General features: G+C 40.2%; 2 protein-coding genes across 3 annotated transcripts; one reads left to right on the top strand and one right to left on the bottom strand.

The window, feature by feature from the left end:
* The first annotated feature begins 5,127 nt into the window (after positions 1-5,127).
* Positions 5,128-6,339, top strand: LOC103696506 (myb-related protein MYBAS2-like). 2 transcript variants are annotated; one of them, XM_008778167.3, is made up of 3 exons: positions 5,128-5,332; positions 5,431-5,560; positions 5,668-6,339. In XM_008778167.3, exons 1-3 carry the CDS (start codon positions 5,212-5,214, stop codon positions 6,167-6,169), a joined length of 753 nt encoding a protein of 250 aa, XP_008776389.3. In that variant the 5' UTR covers positions 5,128-5,211; the 3' UTR covers positions 6,170-6,339. The 2 variants fall into 2 exon arrangements, with proteins under 2 accessions (XP_008776389.3, XP_038988381.2); XM_039132453.2 differs by having other exon boundaries at positions 5,143-5,274.
* Positions 6,340-12,254: 5,915 nt separating this feature from the next.
* Positions 12,255-23,196, bottom strand: LOC103696499 (diaminopimelate epimerase family protein). The gene is made up of 9 exons (XM_008778161.5): positions 21,853-23,196; positions 21,585-21,752; positions 19,258-19,328; positions 17,874-17,931; positions 16,636-16,815; positions 14,951-15,035; positions 13,183-13,242; positions 12,705-12,778; positions 12,255-12,589 (listed from the first exon to the last, which is right to left on the bottom strand). The coding sequence occupies exons 1-9, from the start codon at positions 22,111-22,113 to the stop codon at positions 12,473-12,475; spliced, it is 1,074 nt and encodes a 357-aa protein (XP_008776383.3). The 5' UTR covers positions 22,114-23,196; the 3' UTR covers positions 12,255-12,472.
* Between the last annotated feature and the right edge of the window lie 1,113 nt (positions 23,197-24,309).

Raw genomic sequence — 24,309 nt, 5'->3', positions numbered from 1 at the left:
GCTGTCATTTGAGATATCATCAAAAAAAGAAAAAAAGGCATAAAGTCTGTGCATGCGAGTCCATCTGTACTAAAAATATATGGGGGCCCAGTTGTAACTTTGCTAAGCTCCACTCTTGGGTCAAGCTTGGGCCGGACCGGTCTCACAACTTGAGCTTTCAACCCATTGCATGAAATAGAAGTTTGGAATGACCCAACTATTGATGAGATATTTGAAATTATTGCAACTTCTGTGCATTATTAAATTGCCAGAGCCTAAGATTAGTTGTCGAGCCATCTGATTTGGGCAGTGCTCCACTCTTCTCTACAGTTTCCAGCTTTGAAATGCTTATGTCACTAATTGTGTACAAGATTGCAGCAACATTGTTTGAAAAGATTATAGTATTTCTCATAAAATTAAATGATTCTCTATTATGATGCAAAATGCATTCTAACATCAACAAATCAACCACCTTTTAATTCGCATTTTGGTAGACACCATTGCATGCTAATTAAAAGCACCTATTTTGCTTCATCTCCCTCGCTCTCTCTCCCTCGGCACGTGTTTGTCTCCGCGCGTGTACGTGCATGTGCGTGGGCCTGCATGGTTAACAATCTTAAATCAGGATCACATTGTAGTCACCAATCTTGCTTATTGTTGCATTTTACTTCATATGCCGCTGTTGATGCTTTCTTGATCCAGCATCAGATTCCACAGCTGTGTCATACAGTAATAGGTATGGTGTCTGCGAATTATGACTGCAATCTTTGGATTCTTGATCTGTTCAAAGATCAGGGTGTCCACCTTTCTTCTCCACTCTCCGCTGAAACTGAGTGAGTCACTGTCGCCTTTCAGAACTTCTTTCTGACTCCGACTCATGCTCGGCCTGCCCAGTCAAAATTGTCAGGCAAAAGGCCCAAAGCTTGGTCACCAACACTGACAACCAGTTGTGGTCCCAATCTGGGACGCTCAAAAGCCTGTCCCATTTAACTGTTGCAAGCCCAGGTTTCTCGAAATGGGCCTACTTGAATGGCTTAAGAGCCTTTTGCGAACAATAATTCAGGCTGATCTTGTTCTCGCGACTTTATAAGTAAAGAAGAAAAATTGCAGGAAATCAAAAAAAAAAAAAAAAAAAAAACTGATGTCTCGCCTTCCGGTGCTTTTGCTTCCTGTTTTGTTTACAAAGATCCATGACAGAAAAATGAACTAGCTTGGACAACATGCATCATGAAATCCTTTCATTTTCAACAATTGTCTGTAAAATTTTTATAATTGACTTTTGGTAGTGAAGATTTATTGCTTACAAAAAAGAGTTAAAATAAAAATAATGCAACTGCTATCTTCCACATCAATCTGGAATCTGGTTCCAGTCTCTTCCTCAGCTCTAAATGGCACCCAGAAACAACCAATTTTAAGGGAAGAAAAAGAGTTAGCAGCTAATCTGATCCGGAACTTAGCCTACCCACTCTTATCAATCATCATCCCTATCAGCTCCAGAGCAGACCACGGTAGCTTAGGGACACATACAGAAATAGTGAACCAGTCCAAATATAGGAGAATAAATTAGAGCTTAAATTTGACATCTTTCTAGGCTAAAACCATAATGCAACCATCAAAATCGGTGTGTTTTTATTTCCACAAAAAAAAAGAGAAAAATCAATCAATCCATCGATCCATCAATCAATCAATCAAATCAATCACTGAGTTTCAGTTGACCTATTGGACTTACTCCTCTTGTCCTGCACATCTATTTACCGCGACTCTCATGAATCAAACAAGCACTTGATGGCCTTTGACATACAAAATCTATCCATCCACCGACCAAGGTCCAGATGGTGCAACCTGCCACGCCGACAAGAGAGGGGCTACGATCCCCCTCGTGCCCCTTGTTTTCCTCCAGCCCATTGATGACAGACAAACCACAGGGAACAGAGAGAAATGACAGCGTAAAAGTTCATTCTTGATACCTATTTTAACTCGGGAGGAGTATTTTTCACCTTTGCCCGTTGTACGTATACATTTTTTTCCCATACTTTTATCTCTATACTTGATGCAAAGCTCCAGTAATTACCTATGTCAAAATAAGTGGGGAAACCACAAATTGGTGACCTCCACGTCGTGATGGGTTAGCTTTTTTTTTTTATACGTCGCACTTCCTTGGAGAGATATATAGGGGTACAGGTCTTTTTAGCAACCAAGCTGACCTCTTTAACAGAGAGCCCGTTGGAGACCGTATAATGCCGGCTAATGTATCAACATCACCAAGACAACATCTCCCACTACTATCTAGTGTGTAACTTGGCGTGCACACACACACCCTGGAAATGAATACTAAATTTGCACCTTCTTGAGATCAGATAAACCATTAGATAAGATAGTTTCAAAGCTGTCTTCGTGGCTTAGAGAGAACCACGGGTGCTTCGCCATTAAATCCTATAATGCTTGCACAGCATCGTTAGTTCAACTTTGGTGACGCCAGACTCTCTCCCCACACTCTTATGGAGTCACCATTAATACCTATTCTGCGATTGTGACATCTTTAGATCAACTTTGGTGACGCCAGAATTAATCTCTCCCCCGTGCACTAAGCATGTCCAAATTCTATTTACGTTGCTTATCAACCATTGAGTGATATCATCTCCAAAATATATTAATTTATGTTCAGAATTAGGTCTCCGAGATCTTACATAGAAGCTTGATACTGCATACGTGCTATGGATAATATTGGCGAAATCGGTGCATGGCAGGAGACAAAATTTACCTGTATCAGCAACAAAAATAATATAAAATAGAACCTTGAGTGGTAAATGTCTACATGATGATATTAGACCGACGAGGAAGCTGCTTTTCTACTACAGAGAAAGGAGCACTACGACAAGAAATTTCTTCTCTGTACCCATGATGATCGTGGAGAACAGCATTGCTGTTCGCACCCCAAAAGGTCAAAGGAACAGTCGAAGGAGAGACTTGTCACCTAATACCAGAGTACTTCCTTACTTCAATAACATGGTCTGCCATGAATGGACGTTCCATCTTTTTTCCTCTAATGGGCAGCTTCCTCCTGGGTCAAGCACTACCATGTCCTCCCAGAAGCTCCAGTTAAGACTTGTTGGAAGGTGCCCAGCCTTTGTTTGTTTAAATAGTGTCACTTGTGTGTAAAACAGCGTTCCCCAACCTCCTTTTCATATCAATCTAGTATTTGACACCAAGCATAATCATGCTGTGGTAACATATATGATAGGAGGTTTATCCACATGGCGCGGAGAAACCCTACACGATTTTTATTTTAACCTAGTGTCATGGATGGCAGTGCCGCTGACTGCAATCAAAAAGACAATTAATGCTGCTGACCAATAGCAGGTAAAGAGAGAAAGGTGCTTAAAAGAATGCTTCTGGATGAAAATTCGTAGACCATGTTACTGATATATAAATAGGAGCCTAAAAACAGAAGGTGCTGAGAACAGTGTTTTTGGATGAAACTTCGCATATATTTTGTTCTCAGAAAAAGAAACCTGTACTCAGGTGAGCCCTTGATGATGAATTTGGTCGAGGATGTTATTCAGTAAAAATGACACAATGACGAAATCCTAGGTAGGGAACTGTTTGTGGATTAATTACAGCAAACTGCGAAAAACCATGCGAAGTGACAAACCTCGCAAACTGCAGACCAGATCACTTCCAGAGTCCTACCCAACGACGTCCCTGTGAGGCTGCAGAGAAGGATACCTGTGAGACCATGAGTTTGGTTTATGATTAATCTTTGGATGACCTTAAACAGAACAAAAGATATAATCCCAAGACATGCTATTAATTTAGCTAGATAATCGATTATAGATTCATGTCCTACCGCCATTTAGGGTGCAGAGGACGCAGAAGTCAGAAGCATGCAGCCAAGTTCCAATGGATCGTAGTTAGGCCCTGTTTGGGGGAGCTGTTGGCAGTAGAGCTGTTGGAAGTAGAGCTGTTAGAAGTAGAGCTGTTGGAAGTAGAGCTGTTATAAAAAGCTGTTTGCTGTTTGGTAACTACATTTCTAAAGTGCTGTGGCACTTTAACATTTGTTTGGTAAACAACTGAGAAAGTACTTTTGTATGACAAAATGACCACAAAGGACATTACTAGTATTATACAATAGTGCATAATAAAATATAATATATATTAATACATAAATATATGATATAGTATAATATTAATGTAATGTAACATAATATTATTATAATATAGTACTATAACATTGTATACTATAGGATAATAATTTAATATAATATTAAATTATTTAACATAATATTATATTATATTATATTATATTTATAGTATAATACAATAATAAATGTATAAAATATTATAATTATTAGTATAAATTAATTTTTTACTCTTTTGATGACCATTTATTTCTCTAACAAATTTTCTAACTAGGTGAAAAAATTGGTTAAATAATTACTAATATTATTTATTTATTTATTTATTATTTTATTTCATTGAAATATATTTATTTATTATTTTATTTATTTATTTATTCGTTCATTTATATACATATTTATTTATTTATTTTTTTCTTTTTTTTCTTTTTCGGCGGTATTGAGGAGAAGGAGATAGAGAGGGAGAGAGAGAGAGGGGGGGATGGTGAGAGAGAAAGAGGCGGTGCGATTGAGATTTTTGGGAGGAAAAAGAAACTTTTAAATGGAGGTATTTTGGTCAAAAATACAGCTTCCCGACAAAGCTGAAAACAGCGTTTTCGGAAAGCTCCAAAATTGAGCTTCTGCCAAAAAGCTGTTTTCAGCTTTCCGCAAAAGCTGAAACAGCTTCTTGAAAATTTTACCAAACACACTTTTTTACCTAAAAGTATTTTTGGAGGGCCAGAAAGTGCTTTTTGGCCCTCCAAAAGCTCCCCCAAACAGCCTTACTTATTTTAAGGCTGTCATGCGTACGCACCAATTGATTAGTACATTGCTAAGCAAACTGAGGCTGAAAAGGAGGCTACTGTCGCATCACGTGCACTGGAGATGCCTCTGAGTTAGTGCAAAATGTCGTAAGCCAAAACAATAATAATTAAAGAAAAACAAAAGAGGAGCAAATTGTAGGACCCAGGATCATAAACGGCACAGCTCGCACAGGCTATAAATGAGAGAGGAGCGGACACAAAGGCAAGCAAGCCGTTTAGTTGGAAACAAAGCAGTGGGCGTGGGAAGAGGAGGAGCTCCGAAGGCCCTACAAAGATAGGAGTGGAAGACGGCGATGGTGACGGTGAAAGAAGAGACGCGCAAGGGCCCGTGGACGGAGCAGGAGGACCAGCAACTGGTATGCTTTGTGGGCTTATTCGGTGAACGTCGTTGGGATTTCATAGCCAAAGTCTCAGGTTTGAGGGGTGGCGGGGGCTACAAGTAGGCTTACTTTGGCGGTGGGGGGGTGGAGGAAGCTACCCTTTAACCCGGCCTGGTTTAATGTTGTATGTAGGTCTCAACAGAACAGGCAAGAGTTGCAGGTTACGCTGGGTTAATTACCTGCACCCCGGTCTCAAGCGCGGCCGCATGACCCTTCAGGAACAGCGCCTCATCCTCGAGCTCCATTCCCGTTGGGGAAATAGGTTTAGTAACTACGTCTAGCTCATCATCTACTACTGTTCCATTAGCAAACTTGATAGCATGTGTCATCCATTAGTATGCTTCTTGTTCATCTGGATGATGGTTTCAGGTGGTCTAGGATAGCTCGAAAGCTCCCCGGTCGCACCGATAATGAGATCAAGAACTACTGGAGGACTCATATGAGAAAGAAGGCTCAAGAGCGAAAGAGAGATGCGATTTCTCCTTCGTGGTCATCGTCGTCGCTGGCCTATCATTCCCCCTCTCCAAGTGAACCACCACCAGAGGTTGGGCTCGAACAGCGCGAGCTTAACGAGGTTGGTGTTTGCTGCTGCATGACTGCAGGGTTCGACGAGGAGGAGGAAGATGTGAAGGGGTACTCCATGGATCAGATCTGGAATGAGATTGCAACGCCTGAAGCAGTCAGCGGGCTGAGCTTCGAGGAATGTAAGAATGAAGTTTGTGATACCTCCTGGCCTCCAATGCCATCTCCTATGTGGGAATACAGCTCTGAACCGCTCTGGAAGATGGACGACGAAGAGTTCAAGATGTTTCCTCCCGTGGATGACCTTTTGGTCTCCAACTACCAACACGGTAGAGAGTTCTGTACCTGAAGGGATTACACTTGGTTTCTCTCTCGCTCCTTGTTTATAGTTGTGAAATGGCTTTGAAGCAGAACCTCTGTTAGGATAAAGCTATTTCTCCTGTAAAATTTAGGTATGCTTAGCCATAAAACCTATTGTATGATTGTAAGATAAATACTCTGTTATCCTATTGAACCAAACTGATTGCCTCGAGGGATTTTGTGCAGCAGTTGTCTCTATCGCTATTGCGGATTCTTTCCAGGAAAGGTCTTCAGAGGCCACGTTTTCACTATAAACATTATCTCAAGCACAAATATTTCCACAGAACAGCGAGTTGTTGAAGTAGTTAGATTCTATATCTGTGTATGGGCACGCGATAATGCATATTTAAAAGCAAAACGAACCAAGATTTGTTGAGGACTTATGTGAGTCCGGAGGGATACAGTTTGAAAAGAGATACGGTCATATATACTGACATAACATTGGAATAGCCTTAATTATAAGGTTTTACTTGAATAACTAACGTCCAGTTTGTTGATACACCTGACAAAACCTTGGGCTATCATTCATTTTTTAATTTGATACAAAATGTAGGGACAAAGACACGGACTCTGGGGGAAGTCACGCCCATCATGCAAAACTAAATATACTACTGCAATGGACTATAAAGTTTAAGTTTCATGGCCAAAGCAATGGTGCTAATTTCATAAAGTATTGATTCTAATAAGATAACCTTCTCCTTTTACTCTTTCAGCAGAGGAGAGACCGCCCATCAAACAATGCATCAAAACAGAAAAGCAAGGAGAAAGGTTAAGTTGGCGAGTTGCTCTGGGTAGTGCTGCTTTAGAAATCGTGCGATTTTGACGCTTTCTAGCGAGCAGGTGGTGATCGGCAGTGATGGTGGACTGCAGAGGCAGGCCGAAGAAGGGATCTTCCAGCAGCGATGACCAGCGAAACCAGGAGCGAGGTGTGGACTCCCGAACGTGGTCCGGAGTGGTGCAGGGTGTCCCTCGACAACCCTAGTGGACGAATCACGAGATCTCCGAGGAGGAGATTGAAAATCTCCATTTCTATTTTGCGGACGTTGTGGAGCTGCCGGCGAAGAGGGTCGAGACAACGAGGCAGGCGTGGGAGACGACCGTGATCGTAGCTCGAAGCCTTAGGAGGATGGTTCCCATTGAGTGGGTTGCCCGCGATTTCAAAACTCGAGGGAAGTTGGAGTATGACGTGGAGGCCTATCCGATGGTGGAGGACCACCATGTGTTCCGTTTCCGGTGTGAAGATGACCGAAACTCGCCTTTGTCCGGTGGGCCGTGGGTTGTGGCCGGCCAACTCTTAGCGATGTAGCCGTGGAGGCCAGATTTCAGACCCGGCGTGGACAAAGTTAAGAAGGCAGCGGTTTGGGTCCGTCTCCCTACTCTCCCATTGGAATATTTGGAAGGACTCGATTAAGGAGATTGTGGCAGCGGCCGGTCGGCTCCTTGTTCTAGATGGGTTCATTGAGCAACACCGGAGGCCCGGCTATGCTCGGGTGAAGATCGAAATCAATGCCCTCAATCCGCTCAAACCTGGAACCCTAATTTGAGGGCGCGAGATGGTCTTTTGGAAGAGTTTTGTTTATGAGAATATCCATGCTTTTTATTACCTTTATGGTCTGATCGGCCACCGAGACGACGACTGCAACCACTCGCTGCTGGTGCCGACCCTGGATTGCGAACCTGTCTCCGTGTCTTTGGCCCACTATGATCAACTCGGACAGCTTGGGTCTCAAGGTGTGTGACCTCTTGAGACCGAGTGAGAGGAGTTGGGACAAAGCTACAGTTCAAAAACTCTTTGGGGGACATCTGGCAGAGAGAATCCTTGCTATGCCGATTCTAAGGTTTGGTAGACCGAACATAAGCATATGGGGCTCAACCTGCCGATCCAAGGTGAGGGGCAGCGGTCTTGGGGTGTTGTATGGAGTCACAGCGCCACGATCGACTAATGGAAGCTGGTTGTAGAAGCTCTGAATTTACCCTCGGGTTGTTTTGTTCCTTTGAAAGGTGGTATGCGGCAGGCTGCCGACTAGGAAGGTGCTTTGTAGAAGGGGGATGAGTCTCCCCACTTATTGTGATGGATGTCCAAAAGTCGAGGAATCAGTGGAGCACGTTCTCTTCGGATGCCCAAGGGTTGTTCTAGTGTGGCAACTAGCAGGGGTTGCCTACAGTTTCCTGCATTCTCATTCCCCGGTCACGACTTTCCTTGATTACTTGAAGGAATCCATGAAGCAATCTACCAGCTCGACTAGTAGTGTTAGATGTGCCTATATTGCCTAGCATACCTGGTTAAGCAGGAACGTCAGAGTTTTTGAGGATAGATGGTAGAGGCCGAGGTGTGTAGTGGACAAGGTGCTCATCCATGCAGCAAAGTATGACCATGCAGAGTCTGTTGATGGTGCCGGGACTGCGAGGGATATCTACGGCTCCTATTCAACTCTGATAGCACCTCGGGCGATACTTATTGCCTAGGAGCCCCCATCCTCGAGCTATCTCAAGGTGAACTTTGATGACAGTATTTTGGAAGAGATGCGAGCAGTCTGGAAGGGTATTTTCTATGCTCGTCTAGTCCTTGGGGTCGATCGAATTTAGGTCGAAGGAGATTCTACGACTATCATCCGGTGGATCCAGGGTCACGCCATGGCTGGCGATGAACATCCCTTATTATACGATATCCGTGGCCTATTGCGGGGTTGTCTGGACGCTCGGGTCGCACATCTGTTTTGGGAGGCGAACAGGGCGGCCGATTCGGTGGTATCCTTCGTTGCTCAGCATTCCAGTAGTCTATTGTGGGATAGTCTGGAGTGTTCTCCTCTCCCCCGATGCCCCTCCTCCTTTGCTCTCTTTTCTTTTCTGATTTTGTTAGTTGGTCTCATACCAGAATGGTACGATACCATCCATATTATCAGGGAAAAAAAAAAACAATGCATCAAAAGTACATAGTTCTATCATCCTTCTACAAAGTATAGTGAAATCCTTGCTTGCTTGCGGCTTGTTTATAGAAACAATCTTGTCTAGTTAACCAATCCGTGGTTGAGGGATTTTTTTTCTTTTACAAAGAGGGAAGCAAAGTCACTCGGTTTTTATTAGAAAAAGAGAGTTTACATAAACTATTTATAAAGAATTTACAAGAAAAAAAAACTAAAAAGCAATAAAAAGCTCTTATAAGAGATAGTGGTATGTAAGTGGATCTGTTAAACTATTTAATAAACTAAAAAATTTCATAAGTAATTTGAAAGATCTGGCCGAGGGATTGTTATCATAAAAATAGCCGCACTGGTTTAAAATAGGACGGCCTCAAAAATGGGCGCTGTAGAGATGAGACAAGGTTCTCCATAAGTTGCAAAGAATGATTAGAAACTCTTCTCTAAATTTTGGACACGTGCATGCATGGGCCCTCGCCTCGCGCCATTTTATTTTTCTCCAAATCACTCAGCACTGGGAATGGGGAGGAGATGGAAGGGTCAGCGCAGTGAGTGGATGACCTCATTTTTCTTCAACTTTTCTAATGGAAGGAAATATGGCCGGCCTTAATAGAGAGAAGGAATGGATTAGGAGATTAGTTTAGCAAAACTAGTTGCAGGTCATGCAAGTCTTAGTGGCCGATAGGGCGGTTAAAAGGTGGACGATAAGTGCTCTGCTCTAAAGGCGTTTTTGGAGCCCTACTTTGCTGGGAGTGATCTCGCGCCTGATTACCCTTCTTATCTCCTAATTAAAAAATTGTTAGTGCTCAGCTACTCGTATCCCATCAACCAATATATTATCTTAGAGTGACTCTTTATTCTTATTGAATAAAAGGCGATGGCTTTTAGGCGGTCAAGGGGAAAGAAACATACCAAAGAGAGCTGGAACAAACACGACAAGAGCCTAATACAACATCATCGAAATAATAATTAAGGCTACCTGCAATTTGATAATCACGGTTGATGGTGGCCACAAGGATAAACAAGTTGTCGAACAACTTTCTATCACCACGAGTCAGCAAAGCAGATAAAATATTTTACATGCACCCTACAGAAAAGAATGAGCCGGTCTAGACTGGAGAATAGCGTATACACTGGCACAATGTGTAAAGCAAACGTATTTTCCAAAATAACCATGGCTACTTTCCATCTTTGACTTCGCTAAGATATTTCATACAACTCTTGAGAAAGTAGATTTCAGTCGGTTCTTCCGTGATAATTTATCTAAAAGATCAAGTATGAACAAATATAATGCAGTGTGCATTGTGACGCCTAAATGCATAATCACTACTAAGACTATAATTAAAAATTATGACCTTAGTCATGAGGGGTTAATAATAACTATTAACGACAACTTATATAAGTAAGCAAAACAATGAAAATTTTATTCGTTTGAAAGCACCAGGAGTTTTGTTTTTACACTTGAATTAGATAAATGACAATGAGATGAGTCCAAGTAATGTATCAGTCTGCACCATCGATCTATCTATTCACCTCTTTTGATGAATCACATTATCGGTTTGGACATGGTGTTAACATCTTCATATTCATATTCTTATAATGCCTAAACAGAAGATTTGTGTAGGATCCACAACCTCCATTGGAGGAACTCTCTACATCTTCCATTTATCATTGATTTAATCCATCTTAATGCAAAATAGTAATTCAGCTCTTAATCAAAAAAATCAAACTAATGGAAATCTTCAAATCCCATACATCATGAACAAAACCATGAATTACCATTTTGCCTGTGCACAGCTTCTCATTTGTAAAGTTGCTCATATCTAATTTAAGCATTTTAAAAGCCTAACATCTCCCAATGCATCTCTCCATCTAATAGCCACGTAGGATTTGGTTCTTTAAAGTATTCCAACAGTTAGGCATTTCACTACATAGTGAGCAAATAAATAAAGGAGAAACCTAATGTCCAAGCACATTACTTATAGTCTCTAACTTATTGAATAATTTATATTTTCTTTCTTCACCAACCATTAAGCAGCAAAATTCAAGTTCATCAGATGCACTGTTCATTTAACAACAGCCCCGAAGTCACAATCAAGAATTTACTCAACCCCACTGAATGACATGCTAGCTAAGCCTGACATTGACCAAAATCAGATTTCCTAGTTGTATCCCCACGTCAAACAACTGGTCAATAACTATAGTTCATGTCCAACTCAGCTTCTTCATCCAGATCTTATGACAGCAGACTCTTGCTAAACAACCTGCTAAACCTATCTTTCCAACAAATATTCCATTATCCTAACAAATGTAAGAAACATACTGACCAAAATCCTTGGAAGCTCTTGCTGATTCTTGAAGTCCTCCTATCATTAGCCTGCATATGATACTAATAAATGTTTTAACAGGTAAGAAGTGAACGTTGGGGTCCTGGTATATATTCAATTTGCGTTCCTTGAAAAAGGAGACCGTCCTCCAACCCTCACAAGGTTCAGCTCTTTCAAAAACAGATCGGGGCCTACAAAGTGGAGGACAATAAGAGATAGAACAGAGTGCTCGAGACAATGGCATTCTAACAATGAACTGGGCAATTACATAGTGCAACAAAATCCTGAGGACAATAATTTACACTAGAAAGGGAGAGAAGGTTGTTGTTCTGATAACCACAATTTGACAACAAATGTGTCTGCCAACAAGAAGAATACAGCGCGTCAAGAACATATCTGAGTAGCCCATTAGAATCAGGTGCTATGATACTATATGATGAGCTCAGGGTCTAGATTTGAGCAGGTAATTCTTTAAATCTTAATCAGAACTAGAGTGTGGCACGTGCAATGCACGTGGTCTATAAAAATGAACAGTAGAATATAGCGGGCAGTGCATACACATTGGTGAGTTTAAAGAGTTCACAGTCAAAAAGGATTCTAAATGTTCATGTTAGGAAAGAGTTCTAAATATAGAAACAATACAGTTGGTAGGGAAAGAATTCTAAACACAGGTCATATAGCTGAAAAAAGCGGAAAACCTCACGAAATGTGGAGATGCATCATGAAATATTATCTAAGTTGTGCTTATAAACAACAGTTTTGGTCTATGCACCATCACAAACCCTGAACACTGCATAAGAAGAACTGCACAAAGCTGTCAGGCAGCAACTTCGTCTGCAAGTAGTTACGAGCCTTAATATAGCAAACTGACTGTAGCTACAATTTGCAAGTGACATGTCATCATGTAAACTACAAGTAACAAAATTTCTGACAGTTTACAGACATTAATATACATGTTGCAAATAATACTCCAGAACATCTTTCAATTGGACTCATTTATCATGTCCTCTTGGAGCAAAGGTCTTAGAAACTAATCTAAATGCTGAGCTAAAGGGGGACAGATCCATAAAACACTACCTCTGCAGGGCCTGTCATGTAAACATGATTGTCTTCCTCCCCCCACTCAATCTCCAGTGGCCCACCAGGCAAATCAACAATGCATATCTGGTTCAAAAGAACATTGGCCAAAAGTATAGAATTAATGATGAGGATGGGAGAAGCATAGAGAAGAAGATAAAATGGACGCAACTTTAAAATCACATGGTAATACCAAACATACCCTTTCAGTGCGGCCCTCTAGAACTGCTGCAACAACGACTGCACAAGCTCCAGTCCCACAGGCTAGAGTTGCTCCTGCAATTCAAAAAGAATTGAGCAATCCAATTGCTCATAAAACAATCGCATGATAACAAAATGGAGACTCCATGAGTATCTGTGACCACAATCAGGACACAGGACACTAAGCATGATCTGTAAACAACTCCATAACTGACTCATACAAAAGAATATGATATACAACCACGTTAGGATGACATTTTTTCTACTATATAGTGCCCAAGAGGGGAGGGGGGATTCTATGCTGCATAACATCACTGAGAAGATGAAAGAAGCTTTAGAAAATTTCTGCTCTTGAGAAAGTAGATCCAAACCACCACCACCGCCACCCCCCTCCCAGGCCACCCACCAGCCTTCTCTCTCACTCCTTCACACAGATAAACACATGTGCACACATAGTAAGCAATAGCTCTCAGATATACCTGCACCACGCTCCCATACACGCATTTTCAGGTGTGAACGAGAGAAGACTTGCACAAATTCTGCAAGAAAATGATGACCAAAGAATTCAATCAGCCACCAAAAAAGGGATTCTCTGTGCTCTTTAGTGTGAGCAAAGGTGGACAGCACCACCAAAGATTTTACGGGTTAACAAAATAGCAAATAACTTATAGTTGACAAAACATGAACTAAAATACCAAGCTTGGTGGAAGCAAGCCCAATTGGATGCAGATAGGGAAGCACTAGAGCATGTGATGGAGAACTACAGCATGCTCACTTACAGTGATCAATTAACATTACTCACATAAAGAGTTTTGGTGCTAGAAAATAAAGCATATGCAAAAGCAGAAAATAATTGAAGCATTAAATGGAATAAAAACTAAATTGCAATTTCAGAGGTCACATATTACAATGGTAGCTAAGACCACAAAAAATGCAGCAGAGCACAACTGAACCAAAAGAGGCCTATCCCTTTGCTATTCTTAAGATGAACTTTGAAGGGAACAAAATAAAAATAATGAACCATATCTTGCAGCATTTCAGGATTGCAAGAGGCACATTCTGGTCATCCTTGCCTATTGTCTGACCCAAAATCATATTGATGTGAAATGAACAGTGATCCAAATTATCTAACACCATAGTCTAAAACCATGAAGTGCACATTGGGTGAGACAAGGATGCAGGGCATATCACATGTTGTAGGATGAAAATAGTACTTGAAATTTTAACCTGCATGTGTTTGACTCTGAAGTAGGATGAAGTGCATGTTCTATGATAATTATTCAGATGTATTTAGGATATAATAGTGAAGATGGATGGAGCCCTTGCACATGAAGATAGTAACATATGGATCACAATTAATCTAAATGGAACCCCATGACCATGCATTTTGGGATCATGAGAGACTTATGGGTGGTCTTATGTAATAAGAACATAAATGCATCCAATATGAACTCATGAAACACCTGATATTGTCCTCATGTCACCATACTCAAATCAAGCGCATATATGCTTATGTAAAATTGATCTCCCCCCTCCCCCCTTTTTCAGAGAAATGATGGGATCACATCACCTATAATTTTATTTTATTATAATAAACTAAAGGTAGATAACAAGGTAAAAAGGAGCATAATATCTTTCCTCTTGAACATGGAACATATAAAGACACATCTATGTGCCTTAAAATATAGAAAGGAAGAACCAAAAAATACCACATTAACTGTAGGGTACCAGCAATATGAAACATAAACCTTCCTAGGAAACCAAAAAAATGCAGAGGTGAGCCTAGGCACAATGATAAGGTTGCTCCATTGTGATCTATAAGTCAGGTTCGAAATACGGAAACAACCTCTCTCACACATGATGTTAAGGCCAGACACTTGACCCTCACCAGACCCTACAATAATGGGAGCCCCGTGCACTGGACCACCCTTTTTTTAGAAGACCAAAAGGCATTTTAGCCCTGAAGACCATGTGCCAACAAACCAAAATGGTGGCCAACAAACAAACCATTCTAAAAATTGCCAAGTGACTAGAATCCACCAACTCAGCCTTCTTAACTTTTCTGATTTCACTGTAGAACCATGTGCAAGAAAAAGCATACAAGATGAACCACTCCAGGTAGCAAAACAAATAGTTAATGATTTCACAGTGAGAATGCATCCAAAACTAATTTACAGGACTGCAGTGGTCATAGTAACAAGCAACATAGAAAAAGGATGTGTATATTCAAGAAAATATTTAAATAACCTGTATTAATTCGAGAGGGGAACATTTCATGGTGCTCGAATTTTGGACCAATATCTTCGAGCTTCAAGTCATCCACCTCCATTGCCTGTAAACAGCTAGAATGAGACATTGTATACTAATAATTCAAAAGGCTTACTCAAGAATTAATAGTTCAAGAACTTATGTTGGACACACATAGAGATTGATTCTAAATCTTTTACATTGCACATTCATAATGCATAGTAGGGATTACGACTTGTTCCAGCTTTTCTTTAGTGAGGATGTGTCCAGCTATGGAAAGATAAGACTGACAAATTGATTGTTCAGCACATTGAATAATTTTTGAGAATCTCACAAAGAAATAAAGGACTCCAGGTAGATATAATGGAACACTAGAGCTTAATATGCATGAATATTTGTAACTAAGAAAAGTCAAAGACCATAACCATAAGCACCCATCAACCCTTCTCCCAGCTATTAAGGTTGGCAATAGTCAAAGATTGTAGTTAAAAAAATTAACAACTCCAAGTTTAAGCGTAGTCCCCTGAAGTGCTATTTCCCTCAATACCTCCTGCACTTCAAAATTCTGAAAAACTAAAAAGATCACTTCATGTTTTCTCTTTACCCTGTAGGGCCACCTTTGATTCACCTTAGACTTCGAAATAGCCAAGATGAAGGGGGAAGACAGCAAGGTTTAATATAGGGAACTGCAATCATCTCTGAGGCACAAATGATCGACCCTTGAAGAAGCACAGTTTATGCTGATCCCATTTAAAATTCAAAAAAGAAATAAAGAAAAAGTTACAACAGACGGTAGCATGAATTAACCAGATCTCATCTGTTGTAGCCTGGTATTTTGTCTTACAAGTGCGAGGATGGAATTTCTGTTTCCCCTAATACTTCTGCACTTCAAAATTCTAAAAAACTAAAAAGATTGGTTCATGTTTTCTCTATACCCTGTAGGCCACATTTGATTGACCTCAGACTTTGAAATAGTCCAGACAATGAAGAGGGAAGGCAGCATGATTTGATATAGGGAACTCTAATCATCTCTGAGGCACGAATGATCGACCAAAGAGCAGCTCAGTTCATGCTGTTCCCAATTAAAATTCAAGAAAAGATAAAGAAAAAGTTACCAGTAACATCCTTTACAATTAATGAAAGACAAAAATAAGACTACTGAGCAAATAGATCCGAGTTAATAACCATGCATCAGCATTTTAGATTTTACAAATGTTAACCAAAATCATTAAATAAACCAAAAAGAAACATACTGAACCCATTATTCTTTCCCCTTAGCACTTGCTTAAGTGAATTTGTTCCCGTTGGAGCCACTAACAATATAAAGGTGCAAAAGCTCCCAGATAAAACTTAGAGTATCCACTAATGAACACATAACAACATAGAGGAATGGAAGGCCACTTCCACATCTAAACTTAGAATTGCAGTTTGTTTAATCTGCAATGGTGGAACTGTTGAAGGCTTAAAAAAAAACAGCCAATTGACAGTTCATTAGTTCAATATCATGAATTTAATTATCAAATGAATCTATTTAAACTAAAATAGTTGCCATATACTAAAGGAACAGAAGAAGCATGATGTAAACAAGCAATAACTAGAGCAGGCACACAATCAAACCCAACACAAGCTGAAGAAACTTCTGTAAATTGACAATAGTCATGTGTTTGAATAGGATTACCGATTACCTTATATGCTTTCATGCCAAAAGTGATGCAATGAGGATTTCCCATACTAACACAGGTCACATTCCATGGTATGCCATCAACTACCAATTCAGCTTGGATGACAGCTCCATTCTTGTTTCCTGGAAGTTTAGTAGGAATATCTCGTGCTGTAAGAATAGGCTGACCCATATCCACTTTTACCTGTAAAGAAAACGATTATAAATGGTGTTACAAAAACAGGCTGACCTATATCTAGTCATATATAGAACATGTAATGTTGAAAATAGACAAAACCCATTTTAAAATTTAAAATCAAGACATATGATGTCAACTTCCTATAGTAAAAAATTTAAACATCCAAAAGTATAACAAAAAGGAAAGAGGAAAGTCCTGAGGCATCAAATGACACCAAGCAAAGAGACCCAAGAGTCATGCCCAGAAAATGCAAATACAACGACCCATAGATGAGAAAAATACAAGAACATAATACTGTTTAGTCATTATGTTCCATAAAAAATTCCACAAAATACTAAAGTTACATATATTCTTGAATTTTAAGTTAGTGTTGTTCTTACAAATAGTAAATCATATTGATAAAGGAAAAAAAATGCTGACCTGTGAACTGGATTATAATTATAATGGAATTACGTATAAAAATTATGTAAGGGGTTAAAAGCAAGAAAATCTTTCAAGAACTCAAGAAAAGTGTAAGCTTAAGGAGGGCTACAAGGGATAACCTCACAACCTGTCCAGGTAGTTGCAACATATACTGCCAGACCATTCTTAGATAGTAGGGTCAATACAGAATATGGCAACATACTAAACTATTAACATAATGCAAGAATTTTTTCAAAGTCTTAATGCAATCTGGTGATATGTGAGTCTATCAAGTACATTTATGCGTTCCAACACATTACTACATGCAGGCAACTGTTTGCATATTATTTAACAAAGCAAGAACAGTAGAAAGGAATACTAAGTTTTAGAGGAGTGCTCTTAAGAATATTGACTTTCAGAGACATTCATAGCTTTTGATTACGAAGAAAACAGGAACAATATGTACTTTTAGGTTTTAAAAAGGAAATTTTATAAGCAACGGTTCAATGGTGATTCTGATTTGCTTTTCACTTATTGGTTACATAGTTTAATCTAATGCAATTAGGTAAAAAAAAATGTTCCTCCGTGTATAAACCCATCAATATGTTTAACTGGGAAATTAAAAATCAAATAGAAATTATGAAATACATTATTGAACATACCTTTCCATCATTTTGGATTTCTGGAACAATTAAACCAGCCCCAGTGTGAATCGTAAAACTGCAAGATACACAAAACATGTAAACCTCAACATATAATAAGAGCAATTAAACATATATGAACAAGAAATATTTTAATAAACAACAAAATTAACAATCATCCAAGTATATCTAGAAAAACAGCACATCAACCTTCAACAAGTTGGCCAATTTTTTGTTTCTAGACCATTAAACAATTGCACGGCCTACCTAAATTTGTTATTGTCAAACAGCAACAACAAGTTAACATGCCAACGAAAACAAAAGGCATGTATAACAATAATGCCGGTTTTATTTTATAGATTATTTTCAAGAAAAAAAAATTATGATTAGTTAAATTTATGGTTACATACATACATACATTCATATGTGTAAACACACACACACGCACACACATATATATACACATATCTACATATACATATGCACATACAGACATACATATGCATACATACATACATGTGTGTATATATATGCATGTATCCATGAATGCATACAGGTATGTGTGTATGTATGTATATATGTTGCATCCACCCTAAATAGAATACTAAATATTTCAAAGACCTCTATTATTACAAAGAGACAAAAAGATTCCCCTGGTCAGCACCAGTTTGGTTACCATGAAGTATTTCTTCACTGAGCTCATATCCGATTAAATGGACTCAAAAAATCAAGAAGCAAATCTTTTGATTGTTAGGACATGTCTTAAAGCTCCAGCATATCTCACGACAATTGATGCACCATCACTGGATACTTCCAATTCATGCAACATCACGATAAGGAACTGATTATATCCTCTCAAATACTCTGTGGACCATCATATCTTGGCAGGGTCTCCTCTCCCCTGCACCATTGAAATTCTTGGACAGGAGAAGAGGAGGAAATCCACAGGTCAAAGATCATCCGCTGAGTTGCATGGAACAACCACCTCCTGCCTCAAGTCAAGTACTAAATTTTATTCATCAAAGGCAAAGAACCAAAGTTTTACACCCTCCAATAGTTTACCGACACTCCAAACCAAAACAAAACATTTATGAATCCTATTCTCGATACATGTTACTATCGTTTGTTCATGTTGACCAATTCTATATCCTTTCATTAGAAATTTACATCACTTTGCAGCAACATTCTCTACACTTAATTTTTCCCTTAGTCCTTGTACTTGTACTTTCGCCATTTGAGCCACGTAGTAGCAAAATTGGAGCAACAAATGACAAGAACATGACAACAGCATATGGAGGGGGGATGGATTATCTATATAGAAATTATCCAAGGACTAGTTCCAACCATAGTTTTAATCTAGATAATTCGAGAGAAGTACAAACTAGACCAGCATAAGTGACAACACCTTTTCATCCCATGAAGGTTTTCAAGCTCCGCAACAAATCGAGCAAAGCAGCGCACTCCATTACCGCACATCTATATCATAAAAATTTAGTACATGAAAATACATTAGCACTTTAACCTACATGCCCGCAAAGAGTCTTGCTTCTTGTGAAGTTAAAGCTGCATAGCTATTGAGATATATAAATATATAAGGTTTAAGGCAAAAAAAACAGGATGAAAATAGTTCAAACAACGAACATAAATGCCTGCTCCGCATCACTTACATAATAGGATTATGATCTTAAAGACGGCTTCCAGATTGATATAGAAAGGGCAGAGCAACTAGATTGATAAAAGCCCAACTCGAATAGCAGAAGTGGTAGGAGAGAAAAATGATAAAGTAAAAGATTACAAGAAGAAAGGCTTAAACGATAGGTGATCAAAAGAGTAGCAGTTTATGTTGTTTTACTAATTGCAGTTCACGGTCTGATTTTGACCAGATATGGATTGAAAATGCAGATGAAAGAAAGATAGCTTCATTAACATTAATTACTGCACATCCAGTGAATGCCAGCCACTTGAATGCCTCAACTTCTCTTTTTTTTTATTTCTCTTGTTTAATATTGATAAAAAAGGGTTCCTTTTCAGTTCAAAGCATAAGTATCAGCCACAGATCTAGGGAATTGCATGCCATTTTGACTTCACTTTTTTCCTTTCCTTCCATATAATAGAGAACTCTTTTAGGATAAAAATCTCATACCCAGCATAAACATTGATATAACTTTCCCGTTGCAAATAACCTTTCCAGATTGTGAAAACTCGTTACGATCTCAAGTCTAATTTCAGCTAAATGTTTCTTTTCAAGAGTCGATCCAAATCTCCACTTTTGATAACTGAAAAACCATACATATCAACAACCAACACTGCTACTACTGTTATAAGCCTTCTCGAGATCATAGTTTCCACCTTATGATATAGTGCCAACTCAAGAACAACTTCTAAAAAATAGTATGCATGCATTTAACGCATACAAATAGTACTGGACACATATTAATTAATATACATGCTCGAAGTGGACAGTGCATGACTGGACATATATTTAACAATTTTTCAATTAATTTGAATGTATAGATGCTCGGATTGAACAAACAGAGTAATCTCAGTTATAATGCATGTTAAGTCTCCTAGATAACTTCTCAAGAAGCACTAGCTATCTCTGTATAAACATTCCAAACTTTTTATTTGATAGTTTGAATCATCACTATGAAAAAAATCAATTTTCAATTGAAGAGACAGATTAATTTTGATTGAAATGCATTTTCTTCCACACAACTTTTTAATAAGCACCATCTATCTCTCCGTGAAAATGAAATCTTTCATTTAATAGATCAAATATATGCTCGTTGAGATCACTGAAAGAAGCATGTTCCAAGAAGCACTAGAAATAAAAGGTAAAAATAAATAGTGGAAGAATTTAATTTAAAAAACGAAAATGTATTTTTATTTGTAAAGTTAAATGATATTTTTAAAGGTATTTTTATTTATAAATGGTAAAAATAAACCAATTTATGTTTCTCGACAGTCTAGCTATTTTTATTTGTAGAATGAAAATGTTAAATCTAAATGGCGGCATGTACAAATATATTCAGGCATAAATGGAGAATGTATTTCAACAAGTTCAATCATTTTTCCATTTTTGGTACAGAAAGACATGAAAATTGAAACTCTATAGTTTTTAGAAAACAAATAAGTGTTCACAATCCAGCTTCCATATGATGTTTAAAAAAATACACTTTAGGTTTTGCCTACATGGAGTTGCATGCTTAATCAGATTAAAGAGATCTGATGTTCCTTAAATATATAACAAGAATCCAAACTTCTTAGTCGATAAAAGAGTACAACTATCGATAACCACTCCATTCGCCACTCGGTTCACAAGTCAGCAGGGATTGGTGTGGTACACCGGGGATAGATGGTGTCCGGCAGTACCCTTTGGCCGACTTCAATATAGGACCGGTGAACTATATTGTGATATGGCAGGTGTTCTCAAGCATTTTCTCTAAATAAAAATCAAATAACAAAACAATGTTTAAATGTTGATTTATCTCGTAAGTAAAACAGAAGAACCAGTGAATAAACACTATGGACAGATTAAAAGGAAAAGAAAAAAGCAAGCAAGAAAGAAAGAAAGATGGGAAATGGAATCATCGACTCTGCTTATAAGAATTGTGCCCTTCTATTGTATAAACACAAACAAATGTTCGAGCTGATTAAGACTCCTATCCACAGCCATAAAAACAAATCGATCGACTTTTAAACATATAAATATTCTCCAAGAAAACAGATTACCTCAGGCTCGCTGCCATCCGAGTTAAAGATCCTCATGGAGTAATCGGTGCCATTGATCCCCGGCATTGCAAAGATTACACCATCGGCACCGATGCCAAAATTTCGATCGCAGAGCTTCACGGCCTGCTCGGGCGTAACACTGGGCTCCAAGGAATCCCTATTATCGACCTATATGAATAAGATAAAGTCCACAAGAACCGGATCAAGAAGAAGTCCACGCCCAAGAAATCAAGAACCAGAGGGAGAGAAGGGAGATCGCATCACGAACCATGATGAAATCGTTGCCTAGGCCCTGGTATTTGACGAAATGAAGTAGGCCGGACTCCTTCCGATCCAATAAAAAGGCATCGGGGGACTTCTTGGGGGCCTCGACGCTCATGGAAGCCGCCGGCGATCGAGAACTAGGGGTTCGGAGAACGAGGACGGGTTTGTAGGATGGAATCGATGGAGGGAGGCGGAGTGGAGAGATCGAGGCGAGAGAGCGAAGAGAGGAGTGGGAGAAAGCGAGGGAGACAGAGGCGGCGGCCATGGTCTTCGGTCTCCGAGCCGCCTCCCTCTCGAGTGTGGAAAGGTTCGCATACAAAGGGGTAGGAGGGGCTCGTCACTCGTTGCCTGGCGGTGCCGCAGAAGGTATCCGACCTAATGTCGGCAAGCGCAAACCTGACTTTTGGTGGGCTTCATGGGAAGGGCCCGGGGATGTAAGCGGGTTAAACTCGGATCCAATCCATGCTTTTATAAGACAATTCGAATTCGAATTCGATTTTGCGTCCATCGAATGAATAAGAAAACTACTATCGCCGATCCTGGTCTCTATCTTGCACCGGAGATGCGTTTCCTTCCAGCCGCTTCCAAGTTTTTTACGGGTGGGATTGGGAAAGTGGGGAGAGGCACGGCTTTGATGAGATGAGGGGCAAAGAGGTTACAGGGCAGGATATAAAAATCTCACCCCATTATGCAGTATAGAAATTTAGACAGAGCCATATAATAGAGTTATACCATCTAATACCGGTTTATCCTAGATTAAAGACTGTTTGGAGCTATGTAGTTGAAGTTAGCACTGCCACTCGAGTTGCAACTTAAGTTGAAGTAGTTATCTTACAAGAAAGTTTCTTTCTTATATTTGGAAGAAAATTTGAGAAAAAAAAGGGGGCATCTTTGCCCAATATTCCATTAAACTTTTTACATGTGGATGCTAGGTTGGAGCACTCAACATATATAGAGAAAAGGTATTTTGAACAAAGAGATTGATATCGAAGCTCTTAGTGGAGAGGGTTTGGGTGTGTACCTAGGTGCCTAGGGAGTGGGCAGTGGTGCAAGTCTTAAGAAAGGAAGATAAGATAAAAGAGAAGGGGCAGAAGGGGTGGGTGGTGGCAGGATAGAGGAGGGAAGCATCATAAAATCCAAGAAGGAGACGGCCGGCCTCTCGCAGGTGATAGGGACTCACAACGACATCGAGGGGGTGGTGATGAAAGACTTGAGGCAAAATGGGGGAGGAGAGTGGAAGGAAGGTAGGAGGAGAGGCCCTCTACAATTAGGTTTGAGGCGGAAGACATGGCCATGGGCCTTTCGGAGGTTTGAGGGGAGAAGAGGGGAAGGGAAGGAGGAAGAGGACACGAAACTTTTTTTTTTTTTTACTTAAGATATCTATTCAAGTGGCTGTAACTCATTTTTGAGACTATTTTAACAAGTCGACCTACCGTAAGGTAGCTTTTATACAATTTGAATTGTAAGTATCCAAACAGATGGATTGGAATGTGTTGCTGGGGGTCCAAACCGAGAACGATTGGCACAGCGGTGTGAACGGGGTTCCCTTTGAGTTGCTTTGGTTGCGCTCCGCCCTCCGCCGTGAAACTTGCAAGCAAGCCTCGCACCACCACCGGGGTAGTGGGGGCCCTCCGACGATCAAGTCAGAGGAGATCGAAGGAGAAGGAGAAGGTAGCAGGTGAGATGATACTCTGGAAGATATATCTTACCCTCCCCCTTCCCCCCCCAGCCTCATATATATCAGGCTGGGGGGTTTTTCCGGGGATTCGTCATCGTGTGGCACGATGGGGCTGCCACTGACATGGCCGTTACAGGGCGTCGTGGGGCAGCGCTGGGTACAGCCATGGCAGGGCATAGTGGAGCTCCGCTTTGTACGGCTGTTACAGGGGATCGTGGGGCAGCGCCGGATACGGCCGTTGCAGGGAGTAGTGGAGCAGGGGGCCGCGGCGTGCCTCAGAGGAACAGTCTGTTGTTGTCGAGAGATCGCCGACTCGGGGTCGGATTGCTGGATCAAGGGGCAGCCGACTCGGGGTCGGGCTGCGGAGCTGAAGATATCCGACCCGAGGTCGGATTGCTGGATCAAGGGGCAGCCGACTCGGGGTCGGGCTGCGGAGCCGAAGATATCCGACCCAAGGTCGGATTGCTGGATCAAGGGGCAGCCGACTCGGGGTCGGGCTGCGGAGCCGAAGATATCCGACCCGAGGTCGGATTGCTGGATCAAGGGGCAGCCGTAGTCTTCCTGGGCGCGCGTGCCGGTCACGTGGGGCATGGTGGCTAAGTTCCCCCGTAACAGAATGCATATATAACCTGCGCTACATGTGGCTTATGTTATAAAACCCTAAACATCTCTTTAGAGTATCTTTATTCCCTTCCTCGAAAAATATGTTTGGCAGCATTAGTGTAGAATAAGAGCCCTATTCCAGCTTTGTACAGTCTTCAGAATAAATTCTTAAAGAAGAAT

This window comes from Phoenix dactylifera, chromosome 14, assembly GCF_051530095.1.
Source record: "Phoenix dactylifera cultivar Ajwa chromosome 14, Ajwa_hap1_PhDact_Kaust_v1.1, whole genome shotgun sequence".
NCBI classification, from domain to species: domain Eukaryota; kingdom Viridiplantae; phylum Streptophyta; class Magnoliopsida; order Arecales; family Arecaceae; genus Phoenix; species Phoenix dactylifera.
Note: the sequence above shows the minus strand (reverse complement) of the source record. Positions and strands in the feature narration are given on the sequence as shown.